A 22,444-nucleotide genomic window follows, 5' to 3' on the forward strand; every position below is an offset into this window, starting at 1 on the left:
TTTGACAGAAAGTAGCTCATGGAATAAAAGAAATAGAAGAAATTATAAAAATTCTATTTTTGTCACTTTTTTCATAAGGCTTACTAAATTTTGTTTTCTTTAGGAGTGGAAAGAGCTATAAAAATTCAATTTCATTATCAGATTACAAAACCTCCTCTCTAAATTTTCTTCAAGCATCTCATCTTTCAATCAGATACCATTCTTGCAGAGGGCTTCCCTTTTTGAAGGCAGTACTACACACCTGGTGTGAGAAGTGGGACACAGCAAATGCTATGTATCTTAGAAGTATAATCTGTTGGTTTGTTTTCTTTTATATTACTTTTAACACATTAAACTAGCAGTCTGGCTGACATTTCTGTCTTGCTTTGCATTGGCTGTTGGGTTTAGTGATTTTTTTTCTTCAATAACTGCTGTTCCTTGTTGTTCAGCACATTTCTGCAATTGACGTTTTCTTATAGGTTGTTGCTGTACATTGGTTTTTAATATGTATTGGAAGTTACCAAAAGATAAAGTTCCTTTTAATCAGGTTTTATGTCTTGGTCAGAAATCAAACCACTATGTGCATGTATCCATACACATGAGCTTTACAAAGGCCTGTTTTAAATCTAACAGTTCTGTTGTGTAGTACAAACAGCACCCAATGAAAGAATTTAGGTTTGAGTCCCACCCTTGCCCTCACAATACAGGTGAAAATTTAAACTCAAGCTTTCACCCATCTTTTGCTTTTTGCATTCCAGTGTTGAGCTCGTTATTTCACTTAAAATCTTTACTTTGGAGGGGGCCAAATTCCACTCAGATTTATATTTGTAGATTTCTGTATCTGTAAAGAGTTTATTTAGCTGTTCAGTTTGCAGCAGGAGAGCCTTATGATTCCCTCTTGACAGCTTATTTTATGTAAAAGGAAATTAAAAGTAAATAAATGTTTAGTTCCAATGCATTCCAGCAATGCATACAGTCTGTACAAAAGTCTTTTGAATTGTGCAAGTCGTAAAGAAAGTTGCAAAGAAAGTAAACATCAATAAAGAACTATTCCTTCGTCTGACAAATACATCTTTTCAAAAACTGCAAGCATTAATTTTTCTGTCCAAACATACTGGAGCTACCTAGTGAGCTAAAGGAGCTTTTGCTTATTATATCAGAAGGCTTGTTTTTTCCCCTAAAGCTATTTTATTATCTGATGCCTGCAAACAGAGGTTTAAGTCTAATCAGATTTATAAAAATCAAAAGCAACAGTCTTACTAGTGTGGAAAATAAAACAATCTGGAGTTTTAGGGATTCTGAGATGGACTGATTAACCACTGAATAGATGAGTCCCTAAATCCAAACTCGCTTCCTAACACTAAGAGGCAAAGTTGTTCAGATTTGTCTGGCTATGTGTTTTCAAGGATTTTGGCATTGTACCATACATTTTCATTAACAGCATTTTTAGTAGTTTAAAAAGAGAAAACAAATCCCACGTGTGTGTCAAGACAGTAACACAGCAGTGATCACACATCATGTGGTTCGCATAAATTCTTTCATTACCTGATGAGGTAACTTTCTACTTTTAGGTTCTCAAAATACTCCTGAAAACCCTGTATGACAGCGATTTTGAAAATATCATGCTATGTCTCTCCAGAGCTTAGTCCCGAGTATGCCCACTAAGCACTATCCAAAGTTAAGAGGTGGAGTGGGTTTTCTTCTCCAGGGCTATATAGCCTGTGTTTGTCATATACGATGCTGCACTTCTACATAGATAGCCATCTAAAGAGAAAGTTTTAGGGTTTATCCAGTATTTTGTTGCACTGTTTCTATCATGAGAAGGTAGAACTTGGTGTAGTTTATGGTATGCCAGTTATGATAGGCTTGGAGCGTTTAACCCGCAAGAAGATCAATTTTTGTCATCAATATATTTTTCTCCAAGTACTACAAGACTCTAATATTATCATCCCTGGATGCACTTTTACATTTGCAGGATCCCTGTTAACATTTGTTACCATGCTAGCTTTTACCTATTCTAAACCTGTTCACAAGTGATAAGTTAGAGCATCAGGAGAAGGAGCTCAGACAACTAAAAGACTCTATTATTTATAAGACAGAAAGGATTATTTAGCGATGAACAAAAGGGTCTAATGTCCACTTACCCCGGGATTTATGAGAATAAACAGTTACAAATAATGCTGTTCATGACCCTGAGATTTTGGCAACTTTACAAAGACATTTGTAACCCAACAGTCATTAGTCTTCCAGTTAAATGCTGGCACGCTCACAGTTGAGACCCAAGTGCTTTGAGCCCATTTCTGTTACTATGATGCTTTAGCAGTTACAGGTGTCCATAGTTCCTTGTTTCAAAAACTTCATCCTTAGGAAACAGTAGTGTGTGTAGTCATTCCTCAGAGCTGTGTACAAACAGAATTCGGCATTCTGAAACAAAGCTCTTTCATCATTATCTCAGTTCAGAGGTTGCTTAACCATTAGTTTGGGGGGGGGTTATGCTCACCTGACCAGATGAACGGCAGTACAGCATTTTGACACATTCCTATACAAGTTTTCTGACTGAATCCAGTGACACAGGACTAGACCAAAATTTGCTCCTGTACTGGAGCTTGAAAGACTGTTCTCTGTCACAGGTGTGCTTGAGCAAGAAGAAATTTTAAAAAGTGGAAGAGTGATGGACCATTTCACTGAGAACTAGTGCAGTCTTCTGGCCAGACTGTCTTTGGTTTTGCATAGCTCTGCAGGGAGAAGAGTGAATAAAAGTTCTTCCTATTTGTGATCTTTCACAGTGATTAAGTATAGATAAAACCTTTACAATGAGCCCAAGAACCATTTTCTTAGAGAGTCCACGATCGTCCTGTCAGCAGAAAATCAAAGGTATTTCCTGGGAAAGGGTGACAGCTGATCCTTGTTGGCCTAGGAACTGCCAGGGCTCCTGCATGCCCTTTACCTGCCTTACTTTCAGCCCATCTTTAGGAATCCCTGTCTGGCAGTGAATACTTGACCTCATCCTCCCCCCCTCTCAGCATAAGACAACTTTACAGCACACTTTGGTCCTTGTTCAAAACAGCCTCAAAGTTAACTTACTGAACTTCATTTGTGTTTTTTGATCAAAATGGTCTTTTTTCTGTAATGTGCAATTTTCAGTAGGCAGTTAGTTGCCACTTTTCTCTCTGTGCTCCTTCTCTATAGGCAGGTAGCTGCATGGGAGGGACACTACATGGGTTTTTTTACATTGAATGTCTGTAGATCTTGCCTGGACCTCATCCTCAGCTGAACTGAGCTAGGATCAAATGGCTGGAGAATAAAGTTGAGCTTGTAGGAGCTAGCTAATATGTTGAGACTGGAAAGATGAGCAAGATCTTCTGATCAGCAAGCAACTTTATAAGAAAGTGAACACTTACGTACTTTGAACAAAAAGCTATTTAAAAAGGTTAAAGGCCCCCAGGAGGGGAAAGGGATGCTTCTATGAGTGGTAGTAGAGGTTTCTTCCAGCAGAGAGGCAAAGAGCCTAAGGCAATGTATGCATTTATCCAACCAGCCTCCTCAAGCAGCCAAAAGCTGGGGCTGTGTGGCCACCATGCTGAGGGCAAGCTGTATTGTTTGGCTGTCTAAGTTAGGTCACTCTGACAAGCAGAGGATACTGGAGATTAATTGCTTCCCAAGAGAAAAGGATCCAGAAGAAAGAGCTGGGGTTTGTTGTGGCTTTTGTCTTTGTTCTGCTCTTCCTTTCTCACCTCAAAGGATGAGGCAAGGGCAGTATTGCAAGACTTGACAAATAAAAAACAACTGTGTTCGCATACACATGGCCATTTGTATGCATTTCCTTTTGTGTGTGTGTGTATTTCAGTTTGAAAAGTCAATGAAAACACGATTTGAAAATAGAGGAATGAGAACATTGGGAGCAGATGCCAAAACTTTCTTTTCTTATCCATTCCAGCACATGGTTTTGAATTGTATGTTCATATGTATTTAAATGGCATTACCTACTCCAAAATAGTCACTATTCAGCTTGAAAAGTGTCTTTCCTAGTTTTTCTTTCTTTTCACTTCAGCTAGTTTTCTTTCCTGTGTTGTGTCTTTCCTTCCTATTCCAAGACTTCTCTATTATTCTTGAAATAGAAATGACATCTGCAGCCCCAAGAACGCTGCACTACACCCACAGAATTTGCTTTATCTAGCAGTCTGCCACTAAAATTTTGAGACTCCAGCAAGACAGTAAAAGACTACCTCCCCAAATTGTTACTGTACAGCTGTCCTTAACTGAACTGTGCTGTATGAGTTCCCTTTGCAACACTGGTGAAGAAAGTCCTCAATGTTTTCCCTCACAAATCATTGCAGATGTACATCTAAGATATCTTGTCATGACTGTGGACCGTTTTGTGATAAAAACATCTGTCGTTTTCCAGGCTTCCTTTAAAATTGGTATAAAACCATTCATATTTATGAATATTTAATGTTTTTCAATTTTCTTAGTCAATGCCTATGTTTATTAAATGATAAACATCCACTTTGGGGAATATTACTGGTTATATTGCTTGTGCTTTGGAAAGAGAGATAAGTGTAGTGGTAGTCTCCTTAGTGTATCATCAGAAATAACTGTGATCTGTGGGTAGGCCTAGCTCGTGGCTGGGGATGGTGCATAAACTCTACCACTTAAGAGTGGTTCCCAGAAGTGATCTGACTCAGGCACTGTGCTGAGTCACAAATCCTCCCCTGCTTCCTCCTTCCTTGCAGAAAGTAGTAGTTTTCTTCTGAACTATATTAGCAGAAAAATAATTACCTCCCACACCTTTGGCACTGGCTTAAGTACAAAAATCTGTGTGTGTGTATGTGTGTATCAGGAGGTGGGGGAGGTATGGATGGAGTTGAAAGTCCTCTCCTTTCCCTTTTATTCCTGCTAGTTCTCAGAAGGTCAGTTGTATGAGATTGTGCCTGTTCGTACTCCTGGTTCAGTCAACACTATGGTGTAAGCAAAATATAGCCCTGCAAAACCAATGAAGGAGTAAACTCAGGATACGTTTTCTCTGAAGATTTGGACTACTAATATGATTAGAACAGGAAAGCACCCTGTCCAGCAAACCAAGTTTGAAGACACAAAAATTGAAGACACATGAAAATGTGAGCTAGAGCTGTTCTTGGAAAGGCCCAAATGTTTTTTCTGAGACCAACCTACCATTAGTTTCCTTGGCTATGTTCCACAGCACAACACCACCAAGTGCATTTTAGCAGCTGGGTCCGGTGCATGGGGTTTTTTTGTGCCATCTTGCTAAGCATTGGTCGAAATCCAAAAAGCTTGTAAGTACACAGTGGGGTATGTAAATAATCCCATTGCTTTAGGTGCAGATACTTGCATGCTTATAGATAAGCACGTTCTTCAACAACTGCCTGAATTGGTGAGACAGCAACCAACCCCTCTCATGATTGTCTTCCTGAGAGAAAAATAGAGCATCATATAATAGCTCTAAAACACCTGCAGCAACCCTAACAGTGTATTTCCCATAGCTTTGAGAAAGTCCAATGTTGCTTGGTATAAGCTTTTTTCCTTCTCTCTTCCCCATTCCCTCTACTCCCCAGTTGTGCCCTAAACCTTTGGCTCAATGCAGTCCTCTAGAGGCTGAGAAGGGCTTAACCTGGTATAAAAGGCAATGTTGTTCACACATAATAAATATTTAAAACGTTTTATCAGTGTAAATAAATGCTAAATTCTGTGAGCCCAGGGAATGGCATTAACATGTTTTGCTTTCTGAAACATTTATGGAGTCAATGTCAGCCAAAAGAATGCAGCCAAGAGGTGTTTTTTTGTAAAGGTAAACTGAAGTGCTTTTAAAAGAAATGCTAAGAGCTGTTTAAGATCTTCAATTATTAACAGAAGAAAAGCACAGGCTGAAAAACTGCAAACAATCCCTTTTGTGGCACTTTCCCTAACCTCTGTGCAGTTATCTCTTTGTCCAGCCTGGAGTGAGCTCCTCAAGGCAGATGCTGTGCCTTCACAGATGTCTGTAGAGTGTCTAGCACATGGTGAGAGCTTCCACGAATTAATAAGTACATTTAGAATGCCAAATATTTGAAAACCATTTATTTTTATATTTACTTGCCAGGACAGAAGTTCAGGACGCTATGTTTATGGTTGGCCAATGATGGCATTGCCAGCCTCAACTGCAAAACAGTGTAAAAACATAGCTTTTCACTCTGCTGTGGGAAGGCAGTTATTGGCATCACCTACCTGAAATCCAGAGGCCAGCTTTTCAGTCTGATCAGGTCACCAGTAATTCTGATTTCATCATGATTATAAGCTGCACAGCTCATTACTAGGAGTGCAAGCCTTACCTCCACAAAGCAGAAAATGCCAAAGATGTGCAATGGTGTATTAGAGAGAGCATCAGGCAAGTGGGACTGTATTGTGAGCACCCATGTTGGGTGGTATCTATATGTGTCGCAGTGTGCAAAGATTAAGAGCATGCATGAGCTGGGACAGAGAAGTCTTTTTTTTATAACTTCAACTGTCTTTGCTTCCTCTGCACAGGGAAAGAGCATGTAAAAGTGTGTAGAAGTTCTCGCCATTGGTTAGAAAAAGCTTTGTGTCTCCATGTAAGGGGATGATTCGCCTTGATTTGCCGTGATCAGAAATGCATCTGATCATCGACAGACACTGATCTGCACCTCTCAGATTTCAGAACACGGATTTGATGTGTTTTGAAGCATGTGTTTTTTATTTAAAAAGTGTCTCTGTTTGTTCTACCTACCCATGGCTCTCCCCCAGTCCTTTAATCCTCCTTTATCTGCTCTCCTTGTTCTCCCCCCTTGCTACTACACCGACTTTTCTGATTGTCCAGGCCTGGTTCCTCATGCAATTCCTTGTAACAGCTATTCATGTTGCAAGTGGCTGCTTCAACTTAGAATAATGAAGTAACTTACTGGCAGCAGCTATATTGCAGCAATAAGCTTGACAGCAATGCAGGGAGCATGGTGATGTGTGTATATCCCTTGCCCTTCTAGAAGTAGCATTCGTTACATCTTCTGAGAGGACGTTTCTAAAGTTGCTGCATAGTTAGCGGTTTTAAACTTTTAGAAACTCTCTGAATACTTTAAAGGTAATGTATGTAAGCTTGCTAATTAGTGGAATCATCTGTATTTAAAAACAGGCTGCCCTAACAGAGTACTGCACAGCACACACATCAGTTCATGCTAACAGTATTCAGTAGCTCATCTCTTCTTCAAAGTTGCTTTATTATTCTCAAGAAGCTTTTCTCTAATTAAGCTAGCTGAAGCTCCTGTAAATCTTCTGGTGGTACATGTTCCCCTTGCTCATGTTTATGATGCAAGCCTTTGATTTCACAAGCAGTGCTTTGTTAACACAAAAGGCATTGGTTTGACTAGATATTATCTTCTCTAGACATCCATAGTACACTGACGCACTTTCATGGCGTGGGTGATAATGAAGCTACATTTAAAATGAGACAGCTTTTTGTTCATCATTGTATGTGTCCTCACTACCCTCTCAAGAGCACTGGGTATATCCAATGATGAATATTAAATCAATTAATTATAATAATTAAGGGTAAATTAGATAAGATGGTATTAGAACTCTTGACCTTGTAATCTTGGTTGCCTTTTGGATTAACAAGTCTCCTAAAATCACTAAAAAGGATGGAGGCCTTTATTTGCTTTTGTGTAGATTTATTTGAAGCTACAAATATTTCAATCTGCAAAGTTTGTGGTTTTTTCTCAGGTTCATAGCCATCTGTAGTCTTTTAACTTTCTTGTATTGTTGTACATTGTTTGGGAGAAGGTGGGACATTGTTTTAATTTTCTGGTGAATGTTACATTCCCAACTGTTGTAAAGTATTGGAGTCATGTTAATATGGACTGCAATTCATTTTTATATATATTTAGAATTAGTAAACTGAATGAGGTGAGCATTTAGGGGAAAAGGTTGAACGCCTCATGTAATCACAGCAATATTTTTTCACCAGAGACATTGCTTATCCAGAGTAAGTCCCCAGAGGTAACTGAGCAAGCAGAACATCCCACTCTTGTATAAGATAAGTTTTGATCCTGTCAGTATTGTACTTCATGTAAGGATCTCTTTGTGAAAGCCAGAGTGTTTCATGCTGAATATCACTCCCTTTAGATAGTAACATGGACCATTAACTGAACTGACTGCAGCCACCTGAAAAAATGTTCTGACTAGAGGGATGCTAGTAGCCAGCTTTGCATTACTAGCAGGCAGTGAATGATCTTGGTGGCCTGGCAGCTGATGCCTCCTTTGATTGCTTCTGCTGTGTTCCATCGTGGCTGGGGAGCAAAAGCAAAGACTCAGCCTTAGCTGTGAATTGACAAGTGGATTGCCTACGAATGAAAGTGCTTGTCAAGAGATGTGTCATCCTTATTAGAAAGTATTTCAATTAGTAAAAAAAAAAAAAGTAATAAAAATTAAAATCTAAGATCTTAGATGATAGATTTTAAACTTTAATAGTTATCACAAACTCTCTTGGCAGATGTATAACAGACATTTACAACTCATTAATCACATTTTTAAAAAATCACAGCTAATATCAACTTCTCTGAGGAGATGACAGCATTTGCAGGAGACATTAATGGCTTCTGGCTCTCAGTCATTGCAAAATCATGAGCTCGTAATTGTTCTGATCTGGCTGTTTGTAAACTATAGAGTTCTAGAGGTCTCTCAATACTTCCAACTTGCCAGTGACAGTGGTTGCCATCACTGCCATCAGTGATAATAACTTTAAGACCTTTGTAAATGCAAATTCTTACTAAAGGCTTATGAGGGTGGCTTTGTTATTCTGGTTTTACAAATGAGGAGAAGGAGACAGAGAGAGGCCCATGAATCTGCAGCTTGAATTAACTGCATCTGAACATACAGCTGCTCAGTGCTTTAGCAAACTTGGCTACAAGTCACCTTTCCCGGGCCATTCTGGAAATATGTGGCTCACTCATGATTAGGACTTATACCAGTCTCATGCCTTAATAACAGCCATGTAATAATATTTTGTTCATACCCCTTTCTGGGGACCTGGACAACCTCCGTTATAGAGTGATCCCTAAATCTTGGGACAAAACCAGCACTGCTGGTTCTGACTCTCCCTCTGTTCAGACTGAAGTAAGGTGAGGTGGATCTGAAGTTCAGGGAGATCCTAAGAGGGCTGGGAGCTCTCAGTCAGTATGGGTTTGGTGGTCCTTCAGCAGCTCAGGCTCTGCCTGAGACTGGTTTGACCTCTGGAAGAACCCAGAATCAGAGTAAGGACATGACTTCAGTTTGCCGTCTCTCCCCATGCTCTGGGGGTGCAAGCTCTGTGGTACCCCAGCATTTGCTCTCTTGCTTGTCTCACTGTTGTTCTTGTCCCGCCTCAGTTCAGGTTGTTCTTTGTTTTTTCTATGCTTTTACTCTCCTCAGTACTGTCTGGAGATCAGCTTAGATCTGGTTTTCAAGAACAGGCAAAATAGCTAATGTATTCCCTCCCCAGGGTGGTGGTATTTCAGTGACAGGTGAGGTAATACCTGTTTTACTTTAGTCTGTGATTTAGGCTGCGATGGTATATATGAGAAATGTTGGGGATCTTCTGGAGGGAGGTGATCTGTAAATGTATGTCTTTACATCATCAAGATAATGAGTTAGGGTGAGGGGGAATGAAATAAAAATGACATACTATTGTGCAATTTATATCCTCTCTAAATTTTGTTCTCTTGCTGATAAGTGCTTCCTTCTGTTTTCTCTGCAGGTCTCCAGGTGGTTTTAAATTCAATTATCAAGGCCATGGTCCCTTTGTTGCATATTGCCCTGCTGGTGCTGTTTGTCATTATTATCTATGCCATCATTGGACTGGAGTTATTCATGGGGAAGATGCATAAGACCTGCTACCATGTGCAAGGGGGACTTATAGGTAAGGGGAACACTATATCATACATACCAAGATTTTCTGAGGGAAGCTTTCCCCTTGTGTAACGGAGCATTTGTGCTGGCACAGGAGATGGGTGGCTTTTGCTCCCTGCTGTGTACCTGTTTGGGGTTTCACAGTGGTGATTCCTTTGTTCTGCTTCTTGGATATGAATCACCTTTGATATCGAGAGACTGTCTCTAATGGTGAGAGTTTATCTTGCTCATCTTGGGCACTCAATTGTTGGCCTGTCTGTAAAGGCTACAAGCACAACTGTCAATTCCTGCTCAACACAGTAGTGGACTTTTTAATGTGGACCTTTGGCACTACAAGCCCGCCTGAATTCTTTAACAAATCTCCCAGAGGCTCAAGCAACTCTAAAGTAGTGATGATTTCATCACTAGCAGACTGAGCTGCAAAAGAGATGGCATCACGCAAATGAACAACTCTTATATTTTATTATTAATCTTGTAAACAAACACATCTTCATTTTAAACTGGTGTCATTTTAAAGAAAAATCTAATTGAGGCCCAGAAGCCTTTTTTTTTTAATCACAGGCTGTGACTGTGGTTAGAAGTGCAGCTAATAAGAAAGCAAAAGTATATTAATGGGAAGATACTGTTTGCACCAAATCCATCAGGAAAGAACTTTCAAATTATTTATGGAAAGAAATATTCACATTTCAAAATAATTCAATTGTATTGTCACTCACTCACCTAACCATCTGCTCTTTTTCATTTGTTTTATCCAACTTGAGCAGCAATGAATTCCCGATGTGGTGGTGGGTGCCAATGTCTAGCACCCAGTCCAGCTTGTAACCAAGAAAATATTGTACAGCAGGAAATTGTTTCAGAAGTTCTGTATTTTCTACTTTTATAATTTTGGCAGATTTCATTTTCTGGAAATGATGCTAGAACTATAATGAATTATCAGTCTGCTTTACATCTTTAAAGTGTATATATCTTTCTCCATGCATGTGTAATTATTACACATTACAACATCTAATTCTAATATTTCTATTTCTGGCATGCTTTAATGATCAGAATGTGATCAGAACTTTTGGAAAATTACATTTGTTGCCGTATAAGATAAGAAACAAACATAATTACCTGCTCTCCCACACATGCATACCTGCACCTGTTATAAATGTAGCAATAGGCGCTGAAATCCATATATTAAAAAAATCCCATTGCAGGAATTTTTGTGGTTATAAAAATGTTTTCTGTAGCATTTTGCATATACCAAAGCATATAGGCAGGCTTGTTGTATGGGTTCTCAGATCTTTGGAAACACCTGTACAGAATAAGGGGTGGATAATCAAGCAGTAGAGTCTGATAGAGCTTCTGAGTGCCACTGGGCTATTGATAAAATGCCATACAGCTTCTAAACTCCAAAAGAGCAGAGCTCCAGAGACTCTCTGCTGTAATTTAGCAGTGGCCCAGCACCATCAACCTGTCTCCAGAGCACTGAAGCCTGTCTGCTGCACGCGTTCAGCCTTCTTCAGCAGAGTGCCAGTCAGTGTTGCAGTTCCCTTCCAAGATTAACCCAGATGCCAGGTGACTGCGGTATGAAAACACTGGCCATAACATGCAGCCTAAAGAAATGTAATAGACTTGATCTAATGTTCCCTCTCATGTTGAAAGACATTTCAGTTTTGACTGTAAAATTTGACAGCTTGGCCACTATTTTTACAAAAAGAAAGTGAAGCACAACAAACATCCCTCTGCCCATTAAAATTAATACAGTTTCTTATGTATTCTTAGAGAAATCTGTCAAATCCACTGCAAAATGTATTTGTTAAAATCAGATATCCTTCACTTGCTTATCAGTGTGTCAAATAGCAATTAGTTCTCTTCATCTCCGTTTTCTCCCTCCTCTCCTTTAAGATACACCTGCGGAAGATGATCCGTCTCCCTGTGCCCCCCAGTCTGCGCATGGGCGGCAGTGTCAGAACGGCACGGAGTGCAAGGCAGGCTGGGAGGGTCCTAAGCACGGCATTACGAACTTTGACAATTTTGCTTTTGCCATGCTGACGGTATTTCAGTGCATCACGATGGAGGGCTGGACAGATGTACTGTACTGGGTACGTATCCGAAAATGATAAGCTGAAGGGCCTGCTCATGTGCTCCGGCTATGTTGAAATTTTGGGGCTTTAGCTTTGTTGCTTGTTCTATATAGTGAAGGCATGGTTGCTAGCACGGAGCTTTAATTAACTCAGAATATTAGTGGGTAAAATGGGAGGGTTTATCTGGTGCAGTTAAATCAAATGTAAATGTTGACTTTCCATTGATAATTTAGTGTTGAAAGATGGCATGTGGCTTATTGGTTTGAGGATTTGCAATGTACCTTTGTTGAGCAGAATGTCATGTAAAGACCCTCTCTGCAGGAGTGAAATATCTCACACATCTCCAGATTACTGATGTAGAAGTATGTGACAGATAACTGTGTGCTCTACCCATGGCATTAATGTTACAAAGGCACTATGCCGATCAGCTTGTAGGTTCTATAAGAAAGGCCTCACAAATCCCTTTTCATGCCAGCGCTATTCCTGGTTATGACTTTTATCGTAATAGTATTAGAATAAATTCTTCTACCTCTGATATTAGTATCGATTGTGGTTACATGTTTAGCCAAAACATATTATCTTTAATCTAAATGCAGTCTCATCTTGTCCTTTACCCTAATTCTGGAAGTTTCAATAGCTTTAGTTTCTACCTTGTAATTCCTAATGTATTGGGAAATTCACTGGCAATACAGTTATACTGTAGGAGTTAAAATCAGATTTAGCCTTCACCTGTAAACCAAATATAAACATGTTTCTGGATTCAGCTCTTGCCATCAACTTTTGCAACAATATGTTATGGTCCAGGAACTTAATTCACACACAGCTCAGTCCCATCCACATAAGGCTAACCCAGACTCTGACTAACTTTGAAGACTGGCATATTATGATACCTTGTTCTCCAGGATGGTAGGATGTGCTACAATGCATGATGGAATTTAACTCAAGACCCAAAGCACACAAAAAGATACTCTGGACTAAGGCAGCTTGCACTGTTAATCAACATCAGCTTCTCTCTTAATCATGAGCCTGAAGCTGCCTTCTACCCACCAGTGAGTTAGAATTTACAAGATTTCCCTTTGAAGATTTAGCTTATCTGCACTAGATATTCTCTGTGTGGAACAGCTAGCAGTCGTCTCTTTATCCTCGTAAATTTAGATTAGAATTGTAACTCTAGCTTCCTTCTAATGCCTGAGATAAAGGGCAGAGATTAAACCACAAGGGGAGTCTAGGTCTCAGAGCACAAAAATTGCCTTTACTTGAAAAGAGGGTATAGATATAATAAAATAATGAAGAAGAACAGAAGTTAAGTCAGAAAAGGAACTGGGCAAAACTACTCCACTGCTCAACTATGGCTGTATATAATACACCTGTCTTTTTGTCACATTTAGCTCACGTTCCTCCAGTCTTTGCGTGATTGAGGGGATTTATACCTATAAAGTTCAGGGGAAATAGGAGAGAGTAAAAGATATCAGAAATAAACAGGAAAATAACTTTGGCAGTATATACCATTTAGTATTGTGAAACCTATCCACAAGTTATCAAAATTTTCTCCAAAGGCACGTGTTATAAAAGACCCTGCCAATCCCCACACTTTTAGGTCCTTGTGTCATTTGCATGACTGGATGACAGTCATTCAGAACTCAGTTATCAGTTATCTAATAACAGGAGCCAAAAGCATATACTCACTGCTAAATTATTTTCTACCATGAATGCTGCAGATGGTCTGATTTTTTTATGGAGTCCCTGCAGCAAGCTGGACTTCAGCTGTTGGCTTTTGTTTGGTATTCAGCTAGCTTTTTTCACTGATTTCTTGAGTGGTTCTTTTTCCTTTAGAGACAGTATGGTGAACTGAGACCTGAAATTAATACAGATTGATGGTCATTATTTTTAGGGGCATCCATATAGTTAGCCTTTTAGATTATGGCTTTGATAGAATGCTTGCTTTGGAAACAAAAGAAATATTTGTTATTGTCAGTTCCCAGTTATTCCTAGACAAGACTACAAAAGATAGGAGTTAGCACTGCAGATAAAATTTCAGTAATTGAGGAGGAAGAAATGTAGTTTGTAAAGAAAAAAAGTATCACCTATGTTTAAAGGCCATGAAATACAAAGTTTGAGTAAATATCTGAACACCTGAGATGACAGACATACTCGGTTAAGCTGCTGTAAACAATCCTAAAAGTATTATTGTCTCATATGACTTTTTGCCTCTTTGTGTTATATTGACAAAGTGGATAGAAGCCAGCACTGATCGGTGTTTGCCATATGGTAGAGAAGGTATCTGAGATGTGAAGGGTATTTCCTTCTGCAGAGAGGTCTGTGCTACTCTGGGGGCAGATGTTGATTGGGCAATAAGTACAGGGCACACCTATAAGGAGCATTGTGGCGTTAATGTTTGTATGTAGAAACAGTCTCTAAACATTCACACTGTAATTTCATATGTGGGTGTTTCAAACCATTTCTATTGTGGTTTATACAGTAAGTTTTACAGTCCATGCAAAGGGTATTCCAGCTTAAGCTAGCCACTTCAAAAGGAGTGTGTATCCATTGGAAATGTATCCATTTCTGGATAGTAAAGAATAGAAAAGATGCAACATTTCAATTTCTGAGAGTGAAGGAAGAATTTTAGTAAGGGAGTAGGATATAAATAAATATTTTAAACTGCCTGTGAGCCACAGACTTCTTTAGTGAAGTCTGACTCATACATAACTCTACTCCCTGGCCTTTGCCTTTCAGCCAAGGAAGAGTGGACTTGTCATAGACAACCCATTGGGGGCTGCATCTCCACAAGAGTGCAGAGCTAGGAGGCTATTCTCTTCTTAAGTAGATAACACTTTGAAAGATCTCCCAGATCCACAGTGAGGTCATGGAAATTAAAATTCGCTTTATTAGGAAATAAATCTGCCCAGTTAATTAAATTAGAATTCCAGACCTAAAGATCCCCTCTCTCCAACTACATCCTGAGATAGAGATGATGTCCATTTTACACTGAAAGGAAAGTGCAGATTAAAGAACAGTATAAGAAAATGTTGTCTGCAAATCAGAAAAATTTGCAGCTGAAAATTTTAGGTGATTTTCAGAAGTCATTGCTTAAACTTAATGTTGTAAGCTAATGGGTTAAAATTAAAAGTGCTGAGCATTCAAAGTTTAAGCAGACTGTTAGGTTCTTAGCTCCTCTGCCATTCAAGATAGATACCAAGGTTTGAATCTGGTCCTGCTGAGGTCAATGGCAAAATTACAATTAATTTCAAAAGGTCAGGTTCTTACTTCCTACTTTGTAAAATCTTGATCATGCTGTTGAGATTTTCCACGTGCAGTCATGTGTACAACATGAGGACCTAGAGATGCCTAATCACGGCCTTGGTGTCTGTTGTGATAGTCTTCCAAGGTCATATATATGGATGTAGGGAGTTTTCTTTGCTCCCTCCTTAAATCTGAAAATAAGAGCCTGACCTAAAACTCAGCAGAACAACAGATAAAGCTCTGGGCTGAATTACTTAGCTGGAAATGTTTAGCAAATGAAGCAATTCCCTTGGTTTGAACTCTTCTATAAGTGCTTTTCAACTATATCTTCTATTTTCTGAAAAATAGCTTTTGAAAGGTACCTAGATCTCTTCATTTCTCTCAGTGGGAATGGAGGGAGCTTAGCACATTTCAGCACGTTGCCCTGAAAAATAGACTAGTAATTTCATGAAACCTATGTCTGTCTTGTGCCACACTTTGCAAGGTTAAAACTGCATGTTTAAAAGTTAGAAAGCTGTTTGACTTTCCACAAGCCCCGGACTCCTAATCCACTTAGTAGCTCTTCAAATTTTACCTTCAGTTTCCTGCTTCCTTCTTCATGCTTCCCCTCATGCCTCCTTCAGCTTTTCACATCTGTAGTGAAGCCTGTCTCCTCTCTCATGGAGTACTTTTTCCCAGCCTGTGATCCAGTCCTCACAAAAAGATAATCAGAGACAGGAAAGCAATGAACTTTTATTCCCTAGGAGGACTTGACATCAATAAGATCGATACACTTTCCAATCTCCTCTCTCAGCAGATAAGACTTGTGAGTAGATTGGCTTCTTTTGAAATGTGAAAGAAAATTGTTAGGGAAAAGAGTTTGACACTGCTGTAGTGGCAGGTAAGATAATTACTCATAAGGAGCCAAATTTTTAATGTAAAATAACTATATTGGACAGGATGAAAATCTGTGCAAAACAACCTTGTTGACTCTTCGCTGAAGAATTGATCTTTGTTGAAAGGAGCATTAAGTGTTCACAGGAGCACATCTCCCATAGTGCCTCAGTCTTACAAGGTTTATTTTGTCCCAGTATAACTGCCAGGTGGCTTTGTCTCACATGCAGTCAGTTCATAGAATCATTTGAGTTGACAGACACATGATATGTCACATCATAATTTTTCTGATGCATTGTAGAAATACTGAGCTTATTATTCTCAAAATTCTTCTTAATGTATGATCAGCCAGCATTAGCAGCTAGCTCCCTTGTGCAGGCACCAAGGCCCATTTCTGAAGACCCCTCAGTTTTGGGAACTTCCAGCAGCAGGTGCAAATCCAAATGTTTCAAACTGAGTCATTTGGTATTTTGTAATCAGTCCCTGCTGCAGTCCGTTATTTCTTATTGTCTTGTTGACTAAGAAGGAAAGTTAATCCCTGTGCAGTTTGTAACATCCTGTTTAAGTATTTGTAGGCATTTGTTGTGTTCCCTTAATCTTTTTCTAATCTGAGCAGACTCAGTTCTTTCAACCTTCCCTAATAGGGCTTCTTTTTAATTATTTTTAATCAGTTTGTTACTGTCCTTCAGGGGAAACTTCACTTCTGAGTTAAAAACAATTCAGACAGTGCCCTGTCTCCAGGAAGGCTTTCATCTTTGTGTGAAATATGCTTTCTGCAGCCGGAGCCCTGTGACACCGCATGCAAAACTGCCCACTGCAGCCTGTTTTACGTGCCTGTTCTCTACACTCCCCTGCATCTAAGCAATTGTATATATAAATGAAAACAGAGTGCAGAGCAAGCGCAAAATGCAACCATACGCTGTTGCATTGGGCTATTCATGCTGCTGGGTAGTGGAGAACCTGGCCCTGAGATGTTCTGCGTACAGCTTGCCCATTACAGCTTGAATTTGAGGATCAAGTAATTCTATTTGATCTGCTTGATGATTAATAATGAGCAGCCTTGAGCCTGCCATCGTTTTTGGAGTATTGGCTTTGTCCCATGTCATTTGGACAACGCTTCAGAATACTTGGTTGAGTCTCTGAAAATAACATGCCGTGCCTCCAGGGACAGTTTACCTCAAGGCTCTAACTGTAAACTAAAGAGTGTGATATTATTCTAGATGGACTAAAGCCAGGTCTGGATGAGATCCAGGGCACTAACCTGTCCCTGGAAGAGATGCCTGAACTGGCACATAATAAGTTGACTCCCTGAAATTTAACTGAGCAATTCTGGTAGGCTTGCCCAGCCCCTAGGCAAGAAAATGTTTAGTAGTCTAAAACAGTGCAGTAGAGTCACCACAATGTAGTGAGATCGAATCAGTGGAAACATTCAGAAGCATCACATCCCCAAGGACAGCATAGAGTAGCATATATAGATGCAGGGGGTTAAACAGGCTGTACTGGAAGATCCTTCAATCTCTGAATCTGTGAGATCATACTTCCAAGAGTCACTAAATGAGCTTGAAACTGGAGCTCACAGTCACCCTTACAATTCTCATTGTGAAATCAAAATGGAACAAACTGGACAACAGATATAATTTACTTTGCTGGCAGTACTGACATATCTTGTGAGCTTTTCTCATCCCCCCCACAGCCTGTTGCAGCCAATGAGGAAGATGTTGTGAGGAATACAGAGAGATTGCCACAAAGTGGAAGACATTAAATGCAGAGCTGCAACCCCCAATTTTCACCAGCTGTGTTTTTCCTTCTAACCCTTTATTCTTGCAGCAGTTAGGCTTGAATTAGTAAGGCTTTCCACACAAGAGAATGATCTGATTCTAAGAATATATCTGTCTACATGTTTCCATGGTGTTTATTACCCATCCACCCCCACCCCTCCAAGAAAATGTTGGGCTTTTATTGTTGTGGGGTTGAGGTTTTTTAATCATCTTTTTGGCAGGGTTTTGCATGGATGTGAAAAATTTACAAAGAATAAGCACGCAAGTATGAGCAACCCATCTCTGTGACTGCAGAGGTTATTTCATCTCCCTCTGCTGTAACAGTGGTGGGTAAGGGGAGAGGGCCCATAGTTCAGAGCACTGAAGGGCCACAGCATTAATGCATGGAAAAAGCAGTGTCCACACCTAATTTGCATAAATGCTGACCTAAATTTGTTTTCGTTTTTCTTATGAACAACTGCACGTGCAACTGCCACAGTTGCCTGTACTGCTGCCTTGAAAGCCAGCAAGAGCAGTGACTTGCTGGTTGCCACCTGCCACAAAAACCTGCTGCTGAACATTTGTTCAATGCAAAATAGGCACTTATTGTGTGAAATAAGTTTTCATGGGCCATTCAGACCTCAACTTTGGACCTCTCAGCCCTCTTCTTCTATATGGAAAGAAACTCTCCATTAAAAATAAGTTTCTTTGGGTTGGTTATGGGGAGGTGTTAGTGAAGACCCTCTGCCCAGTGCTCCTGCGTGGGAAGGACCTCTTTAATAGCCCTGTCTTTCTGTTGCCCTTTCTCTATTATTTCTTCTTTTGTTCTTCCTTAGACTTTTTCCTAATTGCTGCTGTCTAATCACCACAGAGAACTTTCTTGTGTTTAATCTTTAATCTTCTATCCCAGAGCTATAAAATTAAGTGCTAAGCTACTGGGACACTTCTATATGACTTAGGATTTTGAGTACCTCTGTGGGTGCACTGCTTGGGCCCTACTACCAGTTTTTTCAAGATCACTGCCTTCTGAAACAATTGTCTTCAGAGTTGTTAAGTTTGGACCCATATCCACTAGACAAATTCGCAAATAACAGACTTTTGTTCATTATCTAGACCCTGGGAAAGAAAAAGACTGGGGAATATGCCCAAGGTCAGAACACAAGTGGTGGCTCTAGAACTGACTATTTATAAAACTCATTTTTATTTTAATTTGTTTTAACATCTTGTTTTCAAGACAAAGGGCAATACAACTAATCCCTCACCAATCTTACTGTGAGTAATAAGTCCTTCCTGCCTGCAAAGAGAATTGGTCCTCTAATATTGGCTTTATTCATTGATTTAAGTGGGATTTCTGCCTCAGCAGGACTTGAGGGCTCAGTATGATGGGTGGTCATGCCATCATAAGCATATAGTTTAGCTGCACTCATGGCCTCCTCTAGAGCTGTCTCCTTCTACCTCCAATCCTCTGAACTGCACCCAAATTGGAGGCCTAAAAACAACATTGGGCACATCTCCCTAAAGACACAAAGTGACCAGAAAAAGAAAATTAAGGTTTTAGGACTCAATCAGAGGAATATTTACCACAGAACCTCCACACTGTGGATTTTTAAAGCATATCTAAAAGAAATCAGTCCTGCACATTGTGCTGATCTTGCCTACTTGGTCTTGCTGATAAGACTCAGAAGAAAAAGGGCCAGTCTTGCCTGCCGATAATGCAGTTGCACCTCATTCAGGCTCTTTGATAGTAGTTTCTCCAGTGAACACCTAGTGCTTATACAATATCTGTGAGTGGCTAGTGTGCCTGTAAGATGAAGGTTTATAAGCTGTGTGCTGTGAGTTCTAGATATTGTACACCTTATTTGAGACTTTTGGGTGTGATTTCACAACTGAAAGCGGGATTCATAATCTAAAATGTAGAATGAATTTCTAGGAATATCATAGATTGGGAACTGGATACAAAGGAAACTGGGATATACTGATCAAGTACAAAAAAAGAATCGACAGTCATGCCTTCACTTAGTAAAGAAGGTAGTGATTATCTACAGCTTACAGTACTGTTTTTCATTATCTTTATTTTTAAGGACTTAATTGACTATGTAAATCTATGAACAGTATGTGCTTGTGTATTCCTGTGCATGCAGCAATCAATGCTGTTCTGATATACATGTGGTAGGATTTGCTATCAGTCTGCACTGAGATAAATAGAAGCAGTTATAAAACAGCAATACAGTAAAACAGGCAGAAAATCATTTCTGGATAATCAGCTGTGCAAAGGTAAATACAAAATAAACAGAGACAGGAAGGGAAAGCCCAGAATTCTAAGATGAAATGAAATCTTTAGATTTGGAAACTCACTATCCTAGGGGGTATTTTCATGCTTGAAATCAGCACTTTATTCTTTTGGACTGAATTTCCAAAGCCTTTAAAAGATGAAAGGTTTTTAAATAACTGAGCAACAGTAAGAGATGGAACTGCTGCAGTAGCTGTAATGAAAGAACTATCAGCCCTGTGGCTAAATAGCCTTTGGGCTTTTGGATGACTTTTTCGAAGATCAAACTTTTCCTTTTAAAGGGCAAAAAAAAGCTATACACACTTATGTGGGAACAAGGCAACTCACGTAAAGCTCTGTGACTTTTGCCTCTGGAGGCCTGAATTCAAATCCTGATTAAGTCACACAAGTCCAAATAATTTTTGGAGGTCACTACATGGCATTTCTGCAAATTGCAAATTCACCCACCAAGCTAACCCGTAATCGGTCACATGAGAGAATGGAGAGCCTTAATGGGTGCTGTTACCTGTATAGGGACCTGACTTTGGCAGAACACTGCAGACAGATCAATGACATGAATCTCCTCTAAGTAGATCTACGGTTCAGGAACCAAGAAGAGTAGTGTAATAAGAAGGCAAAAGTAATGTCACTATTGATGTTAGCTGTTGAGTTGGGAAGAGGTAGGGAAAATGGTCTGTCAGCCATCTATATCAACAAGGAGAATGGATTAAGAGCAAGGGCTTGGCACCCTAGACTCCAGGCTACGTTTGTGGGAAGTCCTGAAGACCTGCTCAGTCTGGGCCTAGTGTCTTTAAGAGCTCTGCCTGGGTCAGTGTGTGGCCTGTTCTTTCCCAGCTGGTCTGTATGACACAGTCAGCCTCAATGCAAACAGAGAGTGATCTGAGCTGCCACTGAAAAAAAAAAGCAAAAACTTTTGAGGGAGTAGTTTAGAGGGGATTATTTACATCCTCAAAGTGCAACAGTTCCAGCACACTCTAGAATGTGAGTTGCTTTATCACTTGGCAATAAATGAATTTCAATATTTCACTTTTGGGTAACACGTTCTATGCTAAACTGAGTTGAAATACATTTAATTATTTTCTTCTCTTTTACACATTAAACCTGGAGAAAGATAGTGAGGTGGCAAAGCAGGAGGCTTATTGGAGCTCAGAATTTGTCTTTGATGTGAGGAGTTCTCGCTGTGTTACTAATGTTTTCAGTGGGAGTTCAGAATCCCTGTATTGCCAAATATGCTCAGAGGTACTTAACCCCCTCTAGTTTTCACAGAAAAATAGAGAATTCCCATAAGAAAGCACAAAGAGTACAGGTTGGATGGAAGGAGGTGTAAATGGTAGCTTCCTGATTATTTCTGTTTTCCCTCCCCTAGTATAGTTGAGTATAGGAATTTCCCAGTGGTACTTGCACTAACAAAATTTAATATGCTGAGATTTTGTCAGCAAAATCCACTTTTCAGATAGTTGATTTGCCATGATAATCCATGAACCTTTGGAACGTTACTAGTGCTAATAAATGCTGGAACTTTGTGAAAACAAAACCCAGTAACACTGCTGGTTTTTTTAAGTCAAGGGAGAGCCTAACTTTTTTCCCTCTATTTTGAAAGGAAAAGTGTGAAGTCAAATGCCAGTGGCCTTTGCCATCAGTTTAAGTTGTACAGTAAGCTTGTGTGAAGGTCATTTAAAATTACAGACTTAATTAAGACAGTAGTAAACACACAAGTCAATATTGCCCCCCTACCTCTCCAGCAAGCACAAACTACTGTGCCATAGAAGTATGGGATCAGTAAGCATTTTCAACAGAAATAGCTTGCAGTGGAAGAACAGTTCAGCTCAATCATTGTGTGCCACAGACATTTTGACCTGCTGGTATTTGAATGCAAGTTTTAATTCTCTTCCTACTCTCAGACAGACCTTATATTCCCATAATAGCTCAGTCTGTTGAAGAACAGCTGACTGCAAAAAACAATGTGCATGCAAACCAAAACCAGCTGAAATATGAAGATAGAACTTTACTAAAGAATTAAATAATGTTGTGGAGTCCAGTGGTTATTTACTGGGGACTAAAAAACACGGTGGAAGGATTCAGTGTCAGCATACAGTATCAGTAAGCTGGAGCTAGGTGGTTGAAAATTGGGGGTTTTTATATGTGTCTCAGTCTTTATACAGTCTTTCCCAGCTGAGAAAGTGTGCATATCCTTGAAAACGTGGGGCCAGTATTTAATGAGCGATGAAAATATGACTCAGTACTGTTATAAAGAAATAAGCTTGGCAAATTCTAGTGGTAGCAGTGCACTTCCCGCATACTGTATGCAACAAAAAGCAAATACACTTTGCTTCCCATCTTTT

General features: G+C 39.6%; 1 protein-coding gene across 50 annotated transcripts in view; it reads left to right on the forward strand.

Moving 5' to 3' along the window:
• CACNA1C (calcium voltage-gated channel subunit alpha1 C) overlaps positions 1–22,444 on the forward strand; it is a 495,028-nt gene that overhangs the window by 307,546 nt on the left and 165,038 nt on the right. For all 50 annotated transcript variants that reach the window (XM_072873331.1, XM_072873361.1, XM_072873386.1 and 47 more), the window contains exons 6-7: positions 9,719–9,880; positions 11,761–11,957. In XM_072873331.1, coding sequence (XP_072729432.1) covers positions 9,719–9,880; positions 11,761–11,957 — 359 coding nt within the window. The remainder of the gene's footprint in view (positions 1–9,718; positions 9,881–11,760; positions 11,958–22,444) is intronic.

The sequence above is a fragment of the Ciconia boyciana genome, chromosome 1, assembly GCF_034638445.1.
Source record: "Ciconia boyciana chromosome 1, ASM3463844v1, whole genome shotgun sequence".
Lineage (NCBI taxonomy): Eukaryota > Metazoa > Chordata > Aves > Ciconiiformes > Ciconiidae > Ciconia > Ciconia boyciana.